Source organism: Sciurus carolinensis, chromosome X (genome assembly GCF_902686445.1).
Source record: "Sciurus carolinensis chromosome X, mSciCar1.2, whole genome shotgun sequence".
Classification (NCBI taxonomy): Eukaryota; Metazoa; Chordata; class Mammalia; order Rodentia; family Sciuridae; genus Sciurus; species Sciurus carolinensis.
The window spans coordinates 104,392,184-104,413,193 of NC_062232.1; the positions used below are offsets into that span (position 1 = coordinate 104,392,184).

The 21,010-nt window shown below is 34.4% G+C and overlaps 1 protein-coding gene across 2 annotated transcripts in view; it reads right to left on the reverse strand.

Moving 5' to 3' along the window:
• The window catches only part of Tenm1 (teneurin transmembrane protein 1), a 741,978-nt gene that overhangs the window by 246,082 nt on the left and 474,886 nt on the right, over positions 1-21,010 (reverse strand). For both annotated transcript variants that reach the window (XM_047535396.1, XM_047535395.1), the window contains one exon: positions 7,275-7,427. In XM_047535396.1, coding sequence (XP_047391352.1) covers positions 7,275-7,427 — 153 coding nt within the window. The remainder of the gene's footprint in view (positions 1-7,274; positions 7,428-21,010) is intronic.

The following is a 21,010-nucleotide window of genomic DNA, read 5'->3' on the forward strand; positions in this document are numbered from 1 at the left end:
TACTCCAAAAAACTAAGATGTTATAAAGATGCTATGGGAAGATCCCCTCACTTGGAAGCACAAGTCCAGGAGGATAAACATTCAATTCTATAGTATACCACTTAGTGTCCCTATTAGATAGAGCCTATTGAACTGTAAGGACCACATGTTAAGACCATTTTTTTTCTGGTATCACAGGAAAGGTATGTATTAGTTTTTTTAAAATAAGTAAAATATAATTAAAATGAAATAAGAATGAAACATTAAACATATATGACCAAGAACATTTAACATGAATTTTTTATACAATAAATAAGTTTGCCTCTTAGCATAGGGAACCCTTTCCATAAATCTGTTTTAGAAGTCAGGTCTCCAGTATGCTTTAGAAAAGCTTTTGTTAAAACTGAAGTATATTGATAAAGTGATTTAATATAGTTGAAAACAAGCTGCAGCACTCTAGCTGGGCCCTCTGAAACCTTGTGTTAGAGAAACATCTATATAGCATTATAGGAAACATTTACTGTAATTTGCCATCAATCTTTAAAAATAATAATGTTAAGCTCCCAACAATGTTGTCTTTGTTAGTGCATTACTACTATTTTATTCATGTGGTTTGCTGTGCTTATATGAATTATTCCCAATTCTACCACAATGTCCTGGGCTATGATATCCTTTAAGTAAAAGATACTGCAACTATGGGTTGACTCAAAGGGCAGCTGAGTGCATTTTAATATCCACATGTCCTTTGAACCAATACTGAAGAACCACAGCATTATGCTGCAGGACTGTGTTCCATCTGAATGCACAATGATTACCTAGGTAGGGTACGTGCAGTTCTTTAGTTTCATACCACAAAATGAATATTTACCTGCTGATTGAGTCTGTGAAAAAATATCTGTGAAATTCTAAGCAAATATAAAATTTAACCTGTTATTCAAAGGTCACAACTATCATTGCATAAATTGTTTCAATCTCTCTGTGCTGTCAGGTTAGACAAAACAAAGGGGAAAAAGGCACACACACACACACACACACACACGCACACACATACACACACACATACACACACACACACACACACACACACACACATACACACACGTGCACGATCTTTCCACTAGGTCCACAAGGAAAGGTAGTTGCTAAATGTATATTTTGCACTGTCAGTTAAATTTCAAAGTCCCTATGGCACCATGTGTGTTTGTTTGTGTACATGTATCTTTTAGTTTGAGGAAAAGGACTGAGAGCATCTGAACAAAGGTCTTTTATATGAAATTTGAAATTTGCAAAGTACTCTTAGGGAAGGGATAGATATTTCGACTGGATGCTTGGAGATCTGAAATCAAGATAGCTGTTAAACAATTGGCCTTGAAAAAAATGATTTTATGGAAAAGAAAGAAAGGACCCAAAGAAGAGTAATGAACTAACTGTGAGGAAAAATTAGATCCCAATCTCGGCTCTACTTGTACTTACTATGTTGAATATGCAAGGCAAATTACTTAACTTCTTGTGTTTCATTTTCAACTATAAAACAGGGTAACAATAGCTGCCACAGCATAAAACCGTTATGTGGTAAAATACACTAAAATATTTTGAAATTGCAAATGGTTTCTAAGTGCCCTCTGTTATTGTTATATACCTGTCAGAAATCCAAACTTGCACTGCAGAAAACTGGGGATTAATTATTTGAATTATGGCAGAATTTGCAGCAAGTACTTTAAATGGTGAATGTGGTTTACAAACATACTTTTCACCCACTTTTCCAGAGTGTATCCCTTTTGTAAAATAAGTCCATTTTTATTTGAATTGGCTAATTGTTCTTCCTTAACAGCAGAATTTGAATTCACTGACTCATGACATGCACAACTGGACAGGACCTTAGAGATAAACGGAGTGTGAGGTTTGACAGAGTTGTGTACCCTTCCCTCTTCTTATTTGTTTTATATTTAAATTTCTAATTTTCAAAATTTCAAATTTGCAAAAAAGGATTCACCGATACATTGGTCCTGTTCTCCAGCCCCTGAGAGGGTTGAAAGACAAGCTCCCTTATTTTTCAGATGAGAAAGTGGAATATAGAGATGAAACTATAGTCACTATCGGGTCTTGGCTAAAGCATCTTCATGACAGGCTATAAATTGTGTCATATCAATCAAATGAGTGTTGTTTACATGGTCATATATTCAGCAGACACTGACTAGAAGTGTCATTTTTTTTCCTTCAGCTTTGTGGAGATAGATCTTGTAGGATGAATTTCAAAGAAATGCCACTCCCAGTCAAGGCCAGCCTTTTGCAAAACTGTAAAGCAGACAAAATCTGCCTTTAGTATCCTTCAGTTTTCTCTCCCCATCAGCCTTCTTAGTTTTCGGTGTTCTATTTTTGCATCGACCTGCAGGAATTCAGAACCCTTGGACTTAATGAATTTCATCCTCGTTGAGATGGCTACTGAAAATGTTGGACTCTACGTGGGCCCTAAGTTTCTGGAAAACACTATTGGCCCAAAATTCCCTCTACTCTTTTGTTTTCTGAAAAAATGGTTTGCTGGAAAAAAAATCTACACACACACACACACACACACACACACACACACAACCCCAAACACACATGACATACTTTCTCTACATGACTTATTAGATAAAGCTCTCTCTTCATTCTTTGTCATGACTTCTGCAATTGATATATTTAGTTTGTGTTCCACTATTACAATAACAGATGAAAAACAAGATGTGGAACCAGGTGTCCTCAGTTTTAGACACAGACACAGGTTCTCTAATTTCCCATTATTTGTCTCATAAATAATTACCTGAGATTAAAACTGTACCCCAAAACTAAGTACAGAGATAAACATTTCCTGTACAGTTAACTGAAGGAGACTTCTCCTCAGTACGAAACAGTCCCCCTGTGGATTATCCCACACGAAACTTATATATTCCTCCTTATAAAAGACTAAGCTAAACCTCTGTATTGCATTAGCCTGAAAAAATCAATTTCCTTACTTTTTCTGTTTGTGTCTTTGACACTTCCTGATTGAGAACTTCTTCAGAAATATATATATTTAGTTTATGTTACATCATTACGGCAACAGTCGAAAAACATAAGATGTGGAACCAGGTGTCTGCAGTTCTAGTCCCAGTTCTTTCTGTATGATCTTGACCTTTTTGGGATTAATTTCCTTCAACTTTAAATAAGGATGTTGGACTCGATAATCATTAAGATTTTAAGGGCTGGGGATGTAACTCAGTTGGTAGAGTGCTTGCCTCATAAGGCCCTGGGTTCAATCCCCAGCACCACAAAAAAAAAAAAAAAAAAGATTTTAATATGCTATACTTGTTGATATTCCATTTTGCAATTATTTCAATTATTTATGAATGTTACACAATGCAGATTTAGGAGTAAGCCTTATTTGTTCCTATCTTCCCTGCTCTGTTTCAAGTAGCTGCTATATAATGTTTCCTAGTTAAATAGAAAGAGTTGTGACTAGTTTGTAAGCTTCAAAGATAGTTAGGGATTTTATTAGTATGATGCCTTGAATTCTATATGTGTTTACTGAACAATGACAACTTAGGTTTGTTTAAAATTTTTATTTTGGCATATGCCAGTGTGAGGGTGTGACATGTCTCTAACCAAATGCCCCTTTTTTCCTTTCATTAAGAAAATTAAGAGGTGAGAAAATAATCTATTTCCTACTGAGAGACATATACATATAATAAATGTTCATGAGGAACCAATTATAGTAGAATTTGATTTTTTTTAAAGTGCCATTTTACTTATCCATCATCTGATGATGGCGATAATTTAAAAAGAATAGATGTTAAATTGGTAAATAAAAATAGCCCAAATTTTAAGGAAAGAAAACATAATTTCACAAGAAGGTCATAATAAATATAGAAAAGTTGTTAACAGAGTTGTAGGTCCTAATAGAATGTAAATGAATATTTTAAAAACTCAAGGTAATTTTTTGGTGCAATAATATTTATTGTGAAATTAAACACTGTGCCAGGAATTGTGATATATGCTTTACAGCCATTGTCTCATTTAGTCCTCCCTACAACCATATGAGACAAGTACTATTATCATCCTTATATTACAGATAAGGACACTGGTTCAGCAAGGTAGTATCAATTATTAAGGTTGGAGAGTCAGTAAATGACACAGTCAGTATTCAAAACCATGTCTGCCTGACTTGAGAGTCCAGGCTTTTAACCATAATGCTACAATGCCCAGTCCTCCAGGAGAGTAAAGAAAATAATGTTAAAAAAAGATGTGGTTTTCAGTTTCAGAATTTAGGGCATAAAGCATCAAGACAACCTAGAACTGTATTTACAGGGTGTGTGCTAACTAGAAAATTATAAAGGATTCAGCTGATCATTTGAAAATATCTGTATACTGTATTACATCTTCTGCAAGATTTGCTTTACTATACACATGGCATTATCAAAAACAGAGCTCTGTTTTATTTGATAAGTAATAAGCAGTAAAGACCAAGTATAGTAGAAACTATGATGTGCATTTATAGTTAAGTTTTTGTCCAGGCTTCATAAAAAGTCAGTTTAAGATGATACTTGGTTTATATGGTATTAACCTATAATGATTTTTCATAAAATATTAAATTGAAATTGTTTTGCCCTGTGTGTTATAATTGAGTAGAAGACAACTTATTTTTAATTTATAAAATTTGTCACAACACTTTAAAAATATAGGTGAATAGGATTTCTCTAAATTCTATTGTGAATAGACTCTAGGGTTTTGTTTTATTGTGTAGAAAATTTTTGTGGTCTTCATACACATTTCATGTGTAGATTCAGTATACAGTTGACCCTTGAACCATTTGGAGGTTAGGGGCACTGATCCCTACATGGGAAAAAAATTCATGTAAAACTTATGACCCCCCCAACAAATCTTAACTGCTAGTAGCCTGCCATTGATAAGAAGACTTACCAATAACATAATCAATGATTGGCCCATATTTTGTATGGTATATGTATTACAAATGGTGAAAATATTCAAGAATTGTAAGAGATCACTTTTTACTGTGCAACACAATTCACTGGAGAAACTGCTGACATTGAGATGATCAGTGTCACATGGTGTTTGAAGCAGATATTCTCATACCTGAGCTCACTACAACAGGTACAAGAGGTGGCAACAAAGGTATTACACTACTACTGTATGCACTACAGTTAATTTTATGTAATTACAATTTAATACTGCAGCTTCATGTTTACATTATTCTCGACAATGATAATGCCACCTATGATCTATAAGTATTTGTGAGCATATGTTTTGATAAATTTTAACTTTTAAAAGTTTTTTACATATTTTATGATAGTAAATTATAAATAAGCTCTTATCTACATATATTTTCTGCATTCATGACATACATATTTTTTCTTAATTTTGTTTTTGCTATTATATGCTACATGTTTGATCTGTGAGTTCTTTCAAATTGCGTCACATCTTCAAATAATAATGGGCATGTAAAGGACCCTAATATATCAAACACCTGGTGTTCCAGGGTTAATTGTAGCGTAGAAGTTAAGTTATGGCCTCCATAATCAGTTCACCAGCTTCTAGCTCTGTGATCTGGGGCAAATTACTTACCCTCTCTGTGCTTTTGTTTCTCATTTGGAAAACTGCAATCATAATATTACTTTCATGATATAATCCAGGTAGTGTCTATGACAATTCTTGAAACCTGATAGTTGTTAAATTTTGGCCATCATCATCAACCTACTTTATAGAAAGGTATCATACGAGATCTAAGTTAGAATACAAAATTAAATATACCCTGATGATACCTGTGTGATAACATACTCCTAACTTACATTTTTCATTTTCTTCAGATGTTTCTGATTCTCAATGTGAATGATAAGAAATCCTAGGCAGATATATATTCCTTCAGATATAGAGGAATAACATAATAAGAGAGAAAGGAAATGAGAAAAAGCAGGTAATGGAAGTTAGGAAGAAAAATCTGAGCATACTCAGACCCCTTCTACTATCACCTCTGAATCCTTTACTCCCCTCAACTCCTCTCAACAGTAACAATGAAACTGCTGAGAAAGATCAGTCTAGCCAAGAAACGAATATTTTCAAACAAGATGTAAAGCAACCTGTATCATTAACTGAAAACTAGAACAAAGCTATTAGCTCTTCCTGAACCATAAGTATTATTTTTTTATTGAAGCATGGACTACAACAAAGTGGCCTGTTTCAGAAGCAAAGAAAAAACGAAACCTACAAAGAACCCTCCAAAAGGAATTGAACACACACATGAAGAGTACTAGCTGAAGCAACCAAAACCCAACATATCTTATGTGGAAGTAATGAACCAAAACAAAATTGTCCTATTACCCCTATAAAATCATAAGCTTCCTGAGTGTAAGGTTTGGATCACTCATATATTTATTTGTTTATTTTTGATCTCCTAAAAATACCTATGATAGTGCTGGTTACATGTTCTCAATTTCTATGTTTCAAATTGGCTTTCTGATATTTTACATAGCTTGGGTCCTTCGTACTGAATACTATTTCAAGAGTAGTCATAATACAAACACCCATCTGTTTTTAATGCTTGTATATTAAAATTAAGACGATTCAATGTGAATAAGAAGTTGGAAGTGCTGTATTATGATATTGATTTTAAATAAGTCAGATAGTTCAAGTCCATGTTGGTTAAAGTTACCAAATCAGAACTCAAAGTAATTCTCTCTCCTTCTCACTCTAATTTCTCCTCTCTGTCTCTCATATCTCCTCTTTCTCTCTCTCTCTTCTTTCTCCTCTTTTTCTCTAACATTTCCTCAACTAGAAAGATTCAAGGTCTCCAGCTAGAAAAAGTCATGTTCTCTTATTTTCACATAAACATTCAATCTTATATTAAGCAGAAAAAAAGCCTTTTTTTTTTTACTGTAAACAGAAGAAATTCCTGTGTACCTTTGTAAATTGTTATATATAAATGTTGAGCTTGGACACAGAGAACTTAATCAAAATCCCATGTTGCTTCAGGGTAGCTATATGTGAAATGTAATTTCCATTGTATTGAAAGTTCCATTCAGTAAATATTTATCTATTTTCAAAATTGCCAACGTATTTGAAAAGTTTAATTGGTTTATACTCAAGGCACTGGAGAAAAGAAAAATTTGTTTTCACAATACATTTACATGTATTTATTCAGTTCACATAGAGTACTTCTTTCAAGTGATCATGAAATGTTATGTGAAGTGAAACCATCCACATATGGTCTTAATGACCAATTTAGAAGAAAAGTAATCAATAATCAATTATTTTGATAACTGTACCTTTTTTCTCTGATTTGTCAGAAACTTTTCCTCCAATTGGAGAGTAAGTAGTATCCATGGATTCGGTCCCTCTGTTCCCTTTGCTAATTCCATTTTCATAGAGCTGTCCTTCAACTGGTTGCAATTGCCAAGTCAGGCCAAACAAATGTACTGCTGCAAGAAAACGAGTCATATATTAACTTATTCCAACTCACTGACAAGGTCTCCAAAACCTGCTATCCTTTTGCACCTAAAAACACCATAACAAGTTGTCTTCTAACTAGGTCAAGCAACTAGGAGTACACACCTACACCATACATGTCGCTACTTTTCCAAGTAGCTGCTGTTAAAGCTCTGAAGCTAAAGCTATCCAAGCAATAGGATTAGAAATGGAAGGATTTAGGAGCTGGGGAGTTGTGGCTCAGCAGTAGAGTGCTTGCCTGGCAAGTATGAGGGCCCTGGGTTCAATTCTCAGCACCACAAATAAATGAAAATAAATAAAAGATCCACTGACAACTAAAAAACATATTAAAAAAAAGAAATGGGAGGATTAGTTAAGCAGTAATAGTGGGATTGAACTCAGCTCCTCAGTACCGTGACCCCTTCCCTCTCCATTTACCTTAGTTATATAACTCTAGTTTTCACAAGGAATCTACTGCAAGTAATGTGGATAGACTATAATGAGAACATGGGAAATCTTCCCTATGGTTGTGATTCAATTCAATTCAATTCAGAAAATATTTCCTGAATGCCTCCTGTGCATAAGGCCCTATGATAGCTGCTACACATGTTAAAGTCTAGATGTCAATTGGCATGATGTTTGGTAGTATTGCAAGTATAAAATAACCTTAATATTATGTGGAAGAATTGACACAAGAGGTTCAGATTTACATAAGAAGATTAAAAAGTATATGCAGGGAAATGGGCACACTTATACAATATTGGTGAAAATATAAAATACAGTGATCTTTATGGAGGGCAATGTGGCACCATTTCCCAAAAACAAATAAACAAAACCCTTAAAATTTGACTTACCATTTGAACCAATAATTCAATGTCTATGAATTAACTGTGAATGCATCAAACTATGACTACCCATTGTAATATTTGAAAATAATACTAAAATGTTCTGATAAATCTAAATATTCACTAAGTGAGGATTCATCAAATAACTGACTAAATATAGTAAATAATAAAAGACTGTGGCTATTGAAATCATGTTGCAGAAGATCAAGCAATGAAATGGGAAATATTCATGATGCATCAAATATAAAATATTAGGTTCCTAAAAAGATGAATAGTATGATCTGAAATGTGTGTTTTGTGTGTGTGTGCTCATTTCTGGAGAGAGAATATACTAGGAGGATATAGTACAGGGATCTTACAGAGGATTTTTAATTCCCTCTTTATGGTTTCTGTTTTTTTCTGTGTATTTTACAATGAATATGTGATATTTGCCATCTGGAGTAAAAGAAAATTTCATTAGAAAGGAAACAGTTTAAAGGAATGATAGGATAAATTTGGATGAGCTGATCAAGGATGATTTTATGAATGAAAAAATTTTAGAGATGGACTTTGAAGAATGTGTAGAATTTTGATGGGTAACAGTTGAGTGGGGAGAAGAGGCTGGTTGAACAAATATGAATTTGTCTAGTACAGGATGTACTTGAGGCAAAAGATGTGAGGTGTCCCCCAAAAGCTCACGTGTGAGACAATGAAGGAAAGTTTAGAGGTGAAATGATTGGGTTATGAGAGTTTTAACCTAATCAGTGCATTCATTCACTGATAGGGATTAATTGGATGGTAACTGTAGGCAGATAGGATGTGGCTGGATGAGGTAGGTCCCTAGTGTATATGTATACATTCCTTGTTGGGCAGAGCTCTCTCTCTACTTCCTGGTGACCATGTCCTGAGCCACTTTCCTGTACCACACTCCTCTACCATAATGTTCTGCCTTACATTGGACCCAGAGCCATGGAGCTGACCATGTATGAACTGAAATCCCGGAACTGTGAGCTCCCAAATAAACCTTTCCTCCTGTAATTGTTCTTGTCAGATCTTTTGGTTATAGCAGTGAAAATTTTGACTAAAACAATAAGTTTCTGGGGTTCATTAGAACTTAGTTATGTGTAGGTAGTAGTGGAAGATAAAGCCAGTAAGGTAGATTAGGGCCATATTGTAGAAAGACAATGAATGCCACACTTGGATATTTGGATTCAATAACTTAAGTAAAAAAGCAACTATTGCTATTTTCTGAGCAGATGAATGATCATCAGAGTTTTCTTTAAGAAGAGTAATAAGATAGCAATGAGGAGAAAATGAGAGTTTTAGGCAAATAGACACCATCAGAATACCTTTCATAGAAAGATAAACCCAGTAATAGAGTTGGGGAAGGATGGACAGGAGGCCTAAAGATATGTCAAGGAAACATACAATTCAGATGGCATTGCAATAATATAGATGAGAAATCATTAGTGTCTCAATTAAGGTAGTGTCCAAAGAATGTCTCAACTACTTAGAATGAGAAAGCAAGGAAGGCAATTCCTTAAGAAGAAACTGTGTAAGGCAACTTAGAATTTGGCAACAGGCTCTATTTGTGTTCATGGTGTGTGTTTGTACATATTCTATACAGGTATGTAGGTATACTAGGAAAAAGCATAAAGAATGTGAGGGTAAATTTGTAATTCAAAATGATTGAGATTTTCAACTACAGTAACTGAAAGAATGGTGGGATTGTTAATAAATTTAGGGAAATGCTTCACTTAGCCTATGAATACTTGGTATTAGATATGTTTTATTTAATGATGACTAGTTGAACATATGTTTTGAGGGGATTAGAGAATGTAATGAATTCAACTTTGGGGATGTTGGACTCCAGGGATGGGTGGAATATGTACATAGCTATATGAACTACACAAGAGTTGAAGTTCTGGGGAAATATTTAAACTAGAACAAGACTACAATGTCATATATGGACAGAGGCAATGGTTTAAGTTGTGAGAATGAATGAGGTAATTTAAGGGAGAGAATATTAGGAGAGAATAGTGCCTGGGGCAGAAGCTAGAGAATTCTCTTGTCTTTTTTCTCATTATATTTTTCAATATCAACTATATGCTATCAAAAGGCAAAAAAAGTGAACCCACTTTTAAGCCATCTTATGTTTTTCTTTATGTTCTCAGGCAGTCTGAAAGGGCTCATTTGTATGTCTAATAATCATGTAGTATATGAACTAGTGACCGATAACTGAGCAGCTAAGCAGATAAACTATTTAAAAATCATTCATCTACTTTTAGTTGGAGCTAAACAGATTGCACCTACTTTTTAATTTGTCCTTAAAACTTTTAAGCATTTAATTGGTTTCTATCCTTTTCTTTGGATTAATGCCAGTACTGTCTGATGAATTTCTCTTGCAATTACTGGAAACAACTAAAACCAAATGACAGTGGTTCTGAGTAAAGTATAGTATGGCATGTTAATAAAGCTGTATTAGTGACATAATTGAAATTTCCTTGCCAAAGCACTCAAAGTTTGGTTTAACATACTTGTTCCAGATAAAGGTGTCTATCAGTATTACAGAAAATTTGGTATTTTCTGTGGCCCCCAATAATTTGAATATTATGGATATTACTAATCATATTGAAAATGTGTTTAATTTTCTTAGTTAAATTGCTTTTTATGAAATTAGATGAACCATATGTAACAAAAGGCAACTGTGGCTCTCATTTTGAAGACCTATTTTACGAAATTTAAGTTAAGCCAGTTTCCTGAGGGCACTAGAAAGTGTTAGAAAAATTCATGTGGTAAGAGATTCACTTTCAAATACATAAGGTAAGCATTAGTTTTTCACCATCAAATTAAAGAGTCTGCTTGCAGCCAATCAAGGCAGGTACAGAGGTACAGACACATTTACTGAATACTCTCTGAGAGCAGTGAGGCTTTATAATTCTTTAAATTTAATATATTTTCCTGGGGAACAAACTATATGGAATGTGTATTTGAATATATAATGAAAGTTAATTATTTGTTATAGATCTAGAGTTCCATGGCAAGGTTACTGGCCTTTTCTCTCTGCCAAATTGAACTTCTGTATTGTTGAGTTGTGAAAGAAAGTCAAAAGTGCATTTATATGCAGGGTAGATTGCGGTTACTAAACAACTCCAGTGTTTCAGTTTTATTAGAAATAAATAGTAGATTTTTCATACTAAGAAAATAATTAAAATTATGTTGACCTGTGGGATATATCAATGGACAACTAAAAAGATATGCTAGTACTTCTCCTATGGGGATTATTTATTGATTTATTTAACACATATATTCAAAGCATATGCCAAGCACACTGGGAATGTATTTTCCATATTTTATACAGGGGAATACAGGAAATATAATATAAAAATAATTAATTGTCAAGACAGAGTAGGTACATGCCAACCAAAAGGTATTATCAGATATAAATAACCAAGATTGCTTAATTAGTACACACTGGCTATGTTTCAGCTTTGGGTAGAACATATATATATGCATAGAGAATATGGACATGAATCCTTAGATTTTAGCACATCAACATTCACAGCTGCACTAGTTACGTGAGTCCCTCAATTCCAAGTATAAGCATTATGAGCTAACTGGCTAGAATTAAGGGTAATGAAAAACAGGGTGATATTTTATATTCATATATTAATTCAACAAATATTTTGAGGACCTTCTTTGTGCCATGAACTATTTTATTTTTGTTTATAACAGTGCCTACAATGAAAAATCTTTACCTCCCAGAACTTATATGACAGGGTAATGGATTAAGACTGGCAAAGAAAAATATGATAAAATATAAATTATGAAATAGGATATAAATGCTATGGAAACATAGAAAAAATTAGATATTTTAAGATAGTTATAAGTGCTATGAAGAAAAAACAGGTAAAGGTGGTCAGCAAAGGCCTCTCAGAGGAGGTGATATTTGAACCAAGATTGAAATGATGTGAATTTATTATGAATATCTAATGGTAGAACCTTCTGGGCAGAGGAAAGAGAGATTACAAAAATCCCTGAAGTCTTACATGGGCTGTGGGAGGAAGGCTAAAGAATGAAAGAGTGATAGAAAACTCATACACATAAGGATTGGATTCACAATTCTGTTATGTCAGTGCTCTAACCCATTTGAAGAAATTGCCGCCAAGAAACAGGAAGTGACTAGAAAGTAATAAAAGCAAAATTTCTCATACCAGAACACATACATACAATGAGCATTGTTAGTTAAAGTACATGTAATATAACCTCAAACAAATTAAAATTATTCTTCTAAAACATATACAAATATACATTCTCCAATGGTTTGGAAGGCTGAGCAAGAAGATCACAAGTTCAAGGTCAGCTGCAGCAACTTAGTGATGCCCTAAGCAACTTAGTGAAACCCTGTCTCAAAGTAAAAAAAAAAAAAAAAATTTAAAAAGGCTGGAGGATGTGGTTCAGTGGTTTGAATGCCCTGGAATTCAATCCCCAGTACACACACACACACACACACACACACACACACATACATGTATACATATATATGCATATATACATATACATTTATAAACTCAGTAAGTAGAGATGGAGACTATCAAGCTCTCTCAGGGAATATGGCTCTCATTATTTTCATTTCACTGAAGTCCAATAGCTGGGCAGAATATGTATGCCTATTTAGATATCCCAGGAGTAATGCTTTTTCAGTTGATTAAGAATGGCAGTCCCTTAATGGTCTTTTAACAAATGTTCCTTTCCAATGAACTCTGTATGTTTTATAATTACTACTCTTCTTGTTTTATCCAATTACAAAGAACTATGCTCCAAAATTATAAATTCATTACAAAGTTAAGGTAACAAATGGATTATATTGCTGTTTTCAATTGCCAAACTCAATCAAGCACCTTGGATCTCGAGGCAGGCTGACTCCACTGAAGCTCTTCTTAGCTTGCACATATCTATAGAAACCTCCAACTCTTGCTTCAGTTATATCTCTACACTCAGGATGTTGGACTTTGTTTCTCTAATGTTAGACTGCTGGTGTCCACTAAAATATATAACAAATAATACTTCCCTATTCTACTCCCTTCAAAAAACAAATTCTCACTTATAAGGAGACCACAAGAATGCTTCAGAAGTAGATGTGGGAAATACAATCTGAATGACTTAGGCCTATGCTATCCAATTCAACAGCCACTCACCACATGTGTCTACTGAGCTCTTGGAATTTGACTAGTCAAATACAGTATGAAAGAAAGAATGTAAAATATCACATTAATAATTTTACACTGATTACATATTGAAATGATAATGTTTTAGATATATTGGATTAAATAAAATTTTTATGAAATTTAATTTCATCTGTTTCTTTTCACTTTTTTAATATGGCTACTATAAAATCTTAAATTACATGTGTGGTTCGTATTACATTTTTATTGGACAGTGAAGATTTTGACTAGAACATTACACAGAGATGTTTCTCTTTTAGCACTCTGTCATAGAATCTACCAAATTAAATTGCAGCTATTTGATTACATATTTGCCTCATCATTATTAAGCTCTTAAAAGACAGGAACCATGTCTTATTCATTTTTCTGTCCTTGGTACCTAACTCAGCACTTGGGTATTAGCAAGTACTCCATTTATACATTGCTTATAGGAATGTGATGTGATAAAGTGACCTTACAAGGCAATTTTGATACCTATCACAATTTAAATTGGGAATTTTCCTTGAATGAGGAATTCTATTTCTGGGAGTCTATACTAAAGAAACAATTACATATGTCATAAAGAAGAATGTATAAGAAAATTCATTACACTGTTATTAAGACTATTGGCTTTGTTAATGTTTAAACAATCAGAACAGCCAATATATCAAATTATGGGAGAGAATGCTGTATCTATACTATGAAATCTTATGTAAAGTTGATTTAAACATTACATAATGCATATGTGTATCAGAATATCACATGGAAACTTTTATGTTTCAGTTAAAATAAATTTAAGTTTAAAATTCTTGGAAAGGGGGATCTGAGAGGGCAAACTAGAGGGAGGCGGCATTGCTTGTCATTCCAAGACTTGGGATTCAAGCAGAGGAAATACTGTATGCAAGGCAGTTGTTGCTGCTCACTGATTCTCTGCTGTATGCTCTCCCACTCCCCATTATTTTGCCATAGACTACCCGCCTTTTGCCTACCCATCACCCTCCACCTTACATTCACCTGCTGGTCGCCCGCTGCCTGCTGCTGCTTGGAAGTTCATTGTCAGGGTACCCACAGGTTTGGTTACACATGGCCACTGCCATCTTGGGATACTGGTCAGGGCTTAGGAGTCCAGGGCTAAGGGGCCTGCAGGTTTGCCACCAAAACTGCCACCATCTTGGGATGCTGCCTCCTCAGTCTGGGGACACCTGCCAGGGCCTAGAGATATATTGTCGGGGTACCTACAGTTCTGGTTGCACCTGAGGTCTTCCTGCTGGGTGTGCTAGTGGCCACCATCTGGCTGCATCTTTGCAGGGCACTTCTTTGTGTGAGTGCATCCCCAGTGGTCTCTCTGCAAGTTGAAACAGCACTGAGATCTTGGGACTGCAGCAAGGCAGAGCCTGGGGAATCTGAAGCCCAGATAAATCGGATTGCAGCTGGGTTTGGGTGGACCAGTTTGGATCTGGCAGGACTGTGGCAAACCACAGACTGAGGGCATTTCCTGGGGACAGGTTGGAGAAACTGGAGAAAACTGGGCTCTCTCCAGTTCAGTGAGTCCTGAAGTGCAAGGGGACAGAAGTGGCTGGCTAAAAGGGGTGGGAAGACTGGATGAGGTTGGGAGGGCATCTTGCTTTTGGCTCACCCACCCAGCCAGTCCAGCACCCACTGAATGAGAGTACCATGAAACTTCACACAACCAAACCTATTGGAAGGGAAGGGAAGCTGAGAAAATTTTTGAAAGTCAACTGAAGCAATCATTCAAGATTCCATTGAGTGTTTCCTTCTTCCTTTTCTTTTCTTTTTTTGCCCTCTCTCACACATCTACCATCTTTGAATCCAAATATTTTTCATGCATCAGTTTATTGAGGAAGGGAATATGTGAATAGTATCTTACAGTTTTGTTGTGTATTCTTATATTTATACTTAAAAAAAAAATCTGTGTATATTTTTTTCTCTCATCTATCTGTCTCCCTGGATTCTCTTTCTCAGTCTTTCATGCTAACAGCCAACCTCTATTAATTCCTCCTTCACTCTTATTATAAATTTTTACCTCTATCTTCTCTCCTCCCTCATGAACATCACATCTTACACATCTTCCTTCATTGTCCATCATTTGAAACAGTAAACAGTTTTAGGTAACTTACTGTTTATATTGTAGACAATAATTGAACACTTCATTTCTGTTTATTGTGACAAAACTGTAGATGCCTTAATGGGAGTCATTTGATGTAAGGTGGTATGTCATTTGCAATGGGTACTGTTAATATCAGTCTTCTCCTTAAAAGTGAGGTACTGGAAGCCTTCAGGGACACTATAAGACTACAGGGTAGAATCTGTACTCCCTCAGATCCATATCACTAAATGAGAAGACACACAAACAACATGAAAAAACAAGGGAAGAAAGTGCCTTGAACAAACCAAGATGTTCCAATAATAGAATCCATAGACAACACAGTAGAATAAATGTCAGAGAAGGAGTTTAGAAGGTACATAGTTAGACTGATCTTCAAAATCAAGGAGTTAAAAACCAAAATAAATGATGGTATCAGAGAGAAAATATAGGAAGTGAAAGATTACTTCAATAAAGAGGCAGAAATTAAGAAGGAATCAAGCAGAAATCCTCAAAATGAAGGAAACAATAAACCAAATTAAAAATTCAATGAAAAGTATCACCAACAGACTAGACTGGTTGAAAGACAACCTCTGGCAGTGAAGACGAAATATATACTCTTGAAAATAAAGTCACCTGCACAGAGATGGTAAGAAACCATGAATAGAACTCTTAAGAAATATGGGATAACATGAAAAGATCAAATTTAAGATTTATCAGAATAGATGAAGGTGTGGAGATACAAACCAAAGGAATGTACAATCTTTTCAATGACATGATATCAGAAAATTTCCCAGATCTAAAGAAGGAAATGGCAAATCAACTACAAAAGGCTTACAGGACCCTAAATATACAAAATTACAGCAGGCCAACACCAACCCACATTATAATGAGACTGATTAACATACAGAATAAGGATAGAATGTTAAAGGCTGTGAGAGAAAAAAATCAAATTATATATAGGGGGAACCAATTTGGATCTCAGCTGATTTCTCAACCCAGACCCTCAATGTCAGGAGGTCCTGGAATAACATATCAAGCCCTGAAAGAAAATGCATGCCAACTGAGAGTTTTATATCCAGCAAAACTAAGCTTCAGATTTGAAGATGAAAAAAAAATTCCATGATAAACAAAAGTTAAAAGAATTCACAACTAGAAAGCCTGCACTACAGAACATTCTCAGCAAAATATTCCATGAGGAGGAAATGAAAAAAAATGACAATGTAAATCAGCAAAGGGAGGAACTACACTAAAGGAAAAGTCAATCAAAGGAGAAACTAAGTCAAGTTAAAAACCAAAAATAAACCAAAATGACTGGGAATACATATCTCAATAATAACCCTGAATGCTAATGGCCTAAACTCATCAATCAAATACATAGACTGGCAGATTGGATTTAAAATATGATCCAACAATATGCAGTCTTCAAGAGACTCACCTCCTAGGAAAAGAGATCCACAGACTGAAGGTGAAAGGATGGGGAAAACCCTAACACTCACATGGACTGTGTAAACAAGCAGGGGTTTCCATACTCATGTCAGATAAAGTGGACTTCATGACAAAGTTAGAAGGGATGAAGAAGGACATTTCATACTGCTTAAGGGAACCATAAATCAGCAAGACATAACAATCATAAATATATATGCCCCAAACAATGGATCATCTATGTACATCAAATCGTTCTCAATTTCAAGAAGCAAGCAGAGCACAACACAATAAAACTGGGTGACTTTAACATACTTCTCTCATCACTGGATAGATCTTCCAAACAAAACTAAACAAAGAAAGTATAGAACTAAATAATACAATGAATATTTTAGACTTAATGGACATATATAGTGTATTTCATCCATCAACAAGCAAATACACTTTCTTCTCAGCAGCACATGGAATCTTCTCTCAAATAGACCATATGTTATGCCACAAAGCAACTCTTAGCAAATACAAAAAACTAAAAATAGTACCCTGCATTCTACCAGATCATAATGGAATGAAACTAGAAGTCAACTATAAAATAAACAAACTACTCCAAAACTTGGAGACTAAATAACATGCTATTGAATGATGAATAGATAGCAGAAGAAATCAGAGAGGAAAGAAAAAATACTTAGAGGTAAATGAGAATACCAATGCAACATATCAAAATCTATAGGACACTATGAAGGCAGTGCTAAGAAGAAAGTTCATTGCATTGAACTCATTCATTGAAAGAATAAAAAGTCAACACATAAATGACCTAACATTACATGTCAAAGCCCTGGAAAAATGAACAAATCAACACGAATAGCAATAGGAGTCAGGAAATAATTAAAATTAGAGTTGAAATCAATGAAATTGAAACAAAACAATTCAAAAAATTGACAAAACAAAAAGTTGGTTCTTTGAAAAATAAATAAAATTGAAAAAACCTTAGCTACACTAATGAAGAGAGAGAGGAAATACAAATTACCAAAATTCTTGATGAAAAAGGAAATACCACAATAGACACCACTGAAATACAGAAGATAATTAGAAATTATTTTGAAAATGTATACTCAAATAACATAGAAAATCTCTAAGACATCAATCGACATATTTCTAGAGACATATGATCTACTCAAACTGAATCAGGAGGACATATACAATTTAAACAGGTCTATTTCAAGCAATGAAATAGAAGACACCATCAAAAGCCTACCAAGAAAACCCAGGACAAGACAGATTCTCAGCTGAGTTCTACAAAACCTTTAAAGAAGAATTACCACCAATAGTCCTCAAAATATTCCACGAAATAGAAAAGAGGGAACCCTTCCAAATTCATTCTATGAGGCTAGTATCACCCTGATACCAAAACCAGACAAAAACACACCAAGGAAAGAAAACTTCAGACCAATATCCCTGATAAACATAGATGCAAAAATTCTCAATAAAATTCTGGAAAATGTCACACAAAAACATATTAAAAAGATAGTGCACCATGAACAAGTGGGGTTCATCCCAGGGATGCAAGTTTGGTTCAATATTTGGAAATCAATAAACACAATTCATTATATCAATAGACTTGAAGACCAGAATCATCTCAATAGATGCAGAGAAAGCATTTGACAAAACACAGCACCCCTTCGTGTTCAAAACACTGGAAAACCCAGGGATAGTAGGAACATACCACAACACTGTAAGGGTTATCTATGCTAAGCCCAAGGCCAACATCATTCTAAATGGAGAAAAATTGAAAGTATTCCCTCTAAAAACTGGAACAAGACAGGGCTGCCTCCTTTCACCACATTTATTCAACATAGTCCTTGAAACTCTAGCTTAGAGCAATCAGACATACAAAAAAATTAAAGGAATACAAATAGGAAAAGAGGAACTCAAACTATCACTATTTGCCTATGACATGATTCTATATTTAGAAGGTCCAAAAAATTCCACCAGAAAAATCTTAGAACTCATAAATGAATTCAGCAAAGTTTCAGGATATAAAATCAATATCCATAAATCAAATGAATTTCTATACATCACTGATGAATCCACTACAAGAGAAATTAGGGGGCTGGGGAGAAGGTTCAGTTGGTACAGTGCTTGCCTAGCACGCACAAGGCCCTGGGTTCAATCCCCAGCACCACAACTTATGTTATATTACAAGCTTCCCTCTGTGAATAAAACAGGGCTGTCTCTCAGAGCTGCATTCATGTTACCTGATGAGATCAATGTAGAGTAGAATATGTTGAATGGAACTGACTTTTCATTGTGATTGTACCATTACAATGTTTAGCACATATTGAGTGCTTACTGCATGTTAGAAACTGTTCTATGTACTTTCTGTGTATTAACTTGCTCAAGTTTCTGAACAACCTTGTAGGAAAATGCCGCTTTTATATTTGTGAAGAAAAGTAGGCAAAAAGAGATTGCATAGTTTGCAAAATTAAATGACACAACTAAATAAAAAAAGAGAAATTAGGAAAACTACCCCATATGCAATAGCCTCAAAAAAAAAAAAAACTTGGGAATCATTCTAACAAAAGACATGAAAGACTTCTACAATGAAAACTACAGAACACTAAAGAAAAATATTGAAGACCATAGGAGATGGAAAGTTCTCCCATGCTCTTGGATAGGCAGAATTAATATTGTCAAAATGGCCATACTACCAAAAGTATTACACAGATTTAATGCAATTCCTAGTAAAATCCCAATGAAATTCTTGAAATGGAATGACCTACAAGTTCTGACATAGATAATTCTATGGTAAATGTTATAGAACAATGTATATTCTAATATCCCATTTCAGCAGAAAATATGTATCTTTATATATGAAAATGCATAAAGAGTATCAAAATGATGCATACTAAAATAATGATTTTTTTCTGTGGGGGGCTTGGGGAACTGGAAGAATACTTTAATATTTTCATATTATTATTAAAATCTTTCTGGGACTGGGGTTGTAGTTCAGTAGTAGAATGCTTGCCTAGCACATGTGAGGCACTGGGTTCAATCGCACCACATATAAATAAATAAATAAATAAATAAATAAATAAATAAATACGTAAATAAAAGAGTGGTAGTAATATAGTGTAACACTATAGTATATAAAAAGCAATAAAAGTAGAACAGGAGTCTTACAATGATGATATATTCATGTATTATTACATAATATAAAAACTGGATGCTCAACAAACTTTGTTAAGATGAATGGATAAAGGCATTGTTTTCTTCCATCTGTTTTTGCTGTTTTCTGAAATAGAAGTTTTCAATTTTTTGTTTATTTATTTATTTTGATTCATTGTATACAAATGGGGTACAACTGTTGTATCTCTGGTTGTACATGAAGAAGAGTCACATGTAATCATACATGTACATAGGGTAATGATGTTTGTCTCATTCTGTTATTTTTCCTTCTCCCCACCCTCTCCCCACCCTTAAAACAGCACAACTATTTAGTAATTAAATATAAATAACTCCCAAACACATAAAACAGACAAAATAGAATTCTTCTGATTGAAATGACTTGAGAATCCAAAAGCCTTGACCAAAGGCTCTATACAATATGGTTTGAAATCTAGTGACCTAAAGGCTGATGCAGGAGGATGGCAAGTTCAAAGCCAGCCTCAGTAATAGCAAGGTACTAAGCAACTCAGCAAGACCCTGTCTCTAAATAAAATACAAAGTAGGGTATGGGATGTGGCTCAGTGGTTGAGTGCCCCTGAGTTCAATCCCCAGTACCAAAAAAAATCTGAATAAGGAAAATTTGGATGCTAGGAAGAATTCCTTTTACGTATTTAAACTTATGGAATTACATTATGGTGCTAGTGTCAAGAATTAGGACTAATATTTCATGCTATTCTCTATCTTTTGGTACTTTGTGTCAACTCTCTTACAGAAAATATTTAAATCCATTTAATAACAAAGTAAATAGGACTTTGATAAAAAGTGTGCTATTGAACCTTGAAATTGCAAGATTTTAA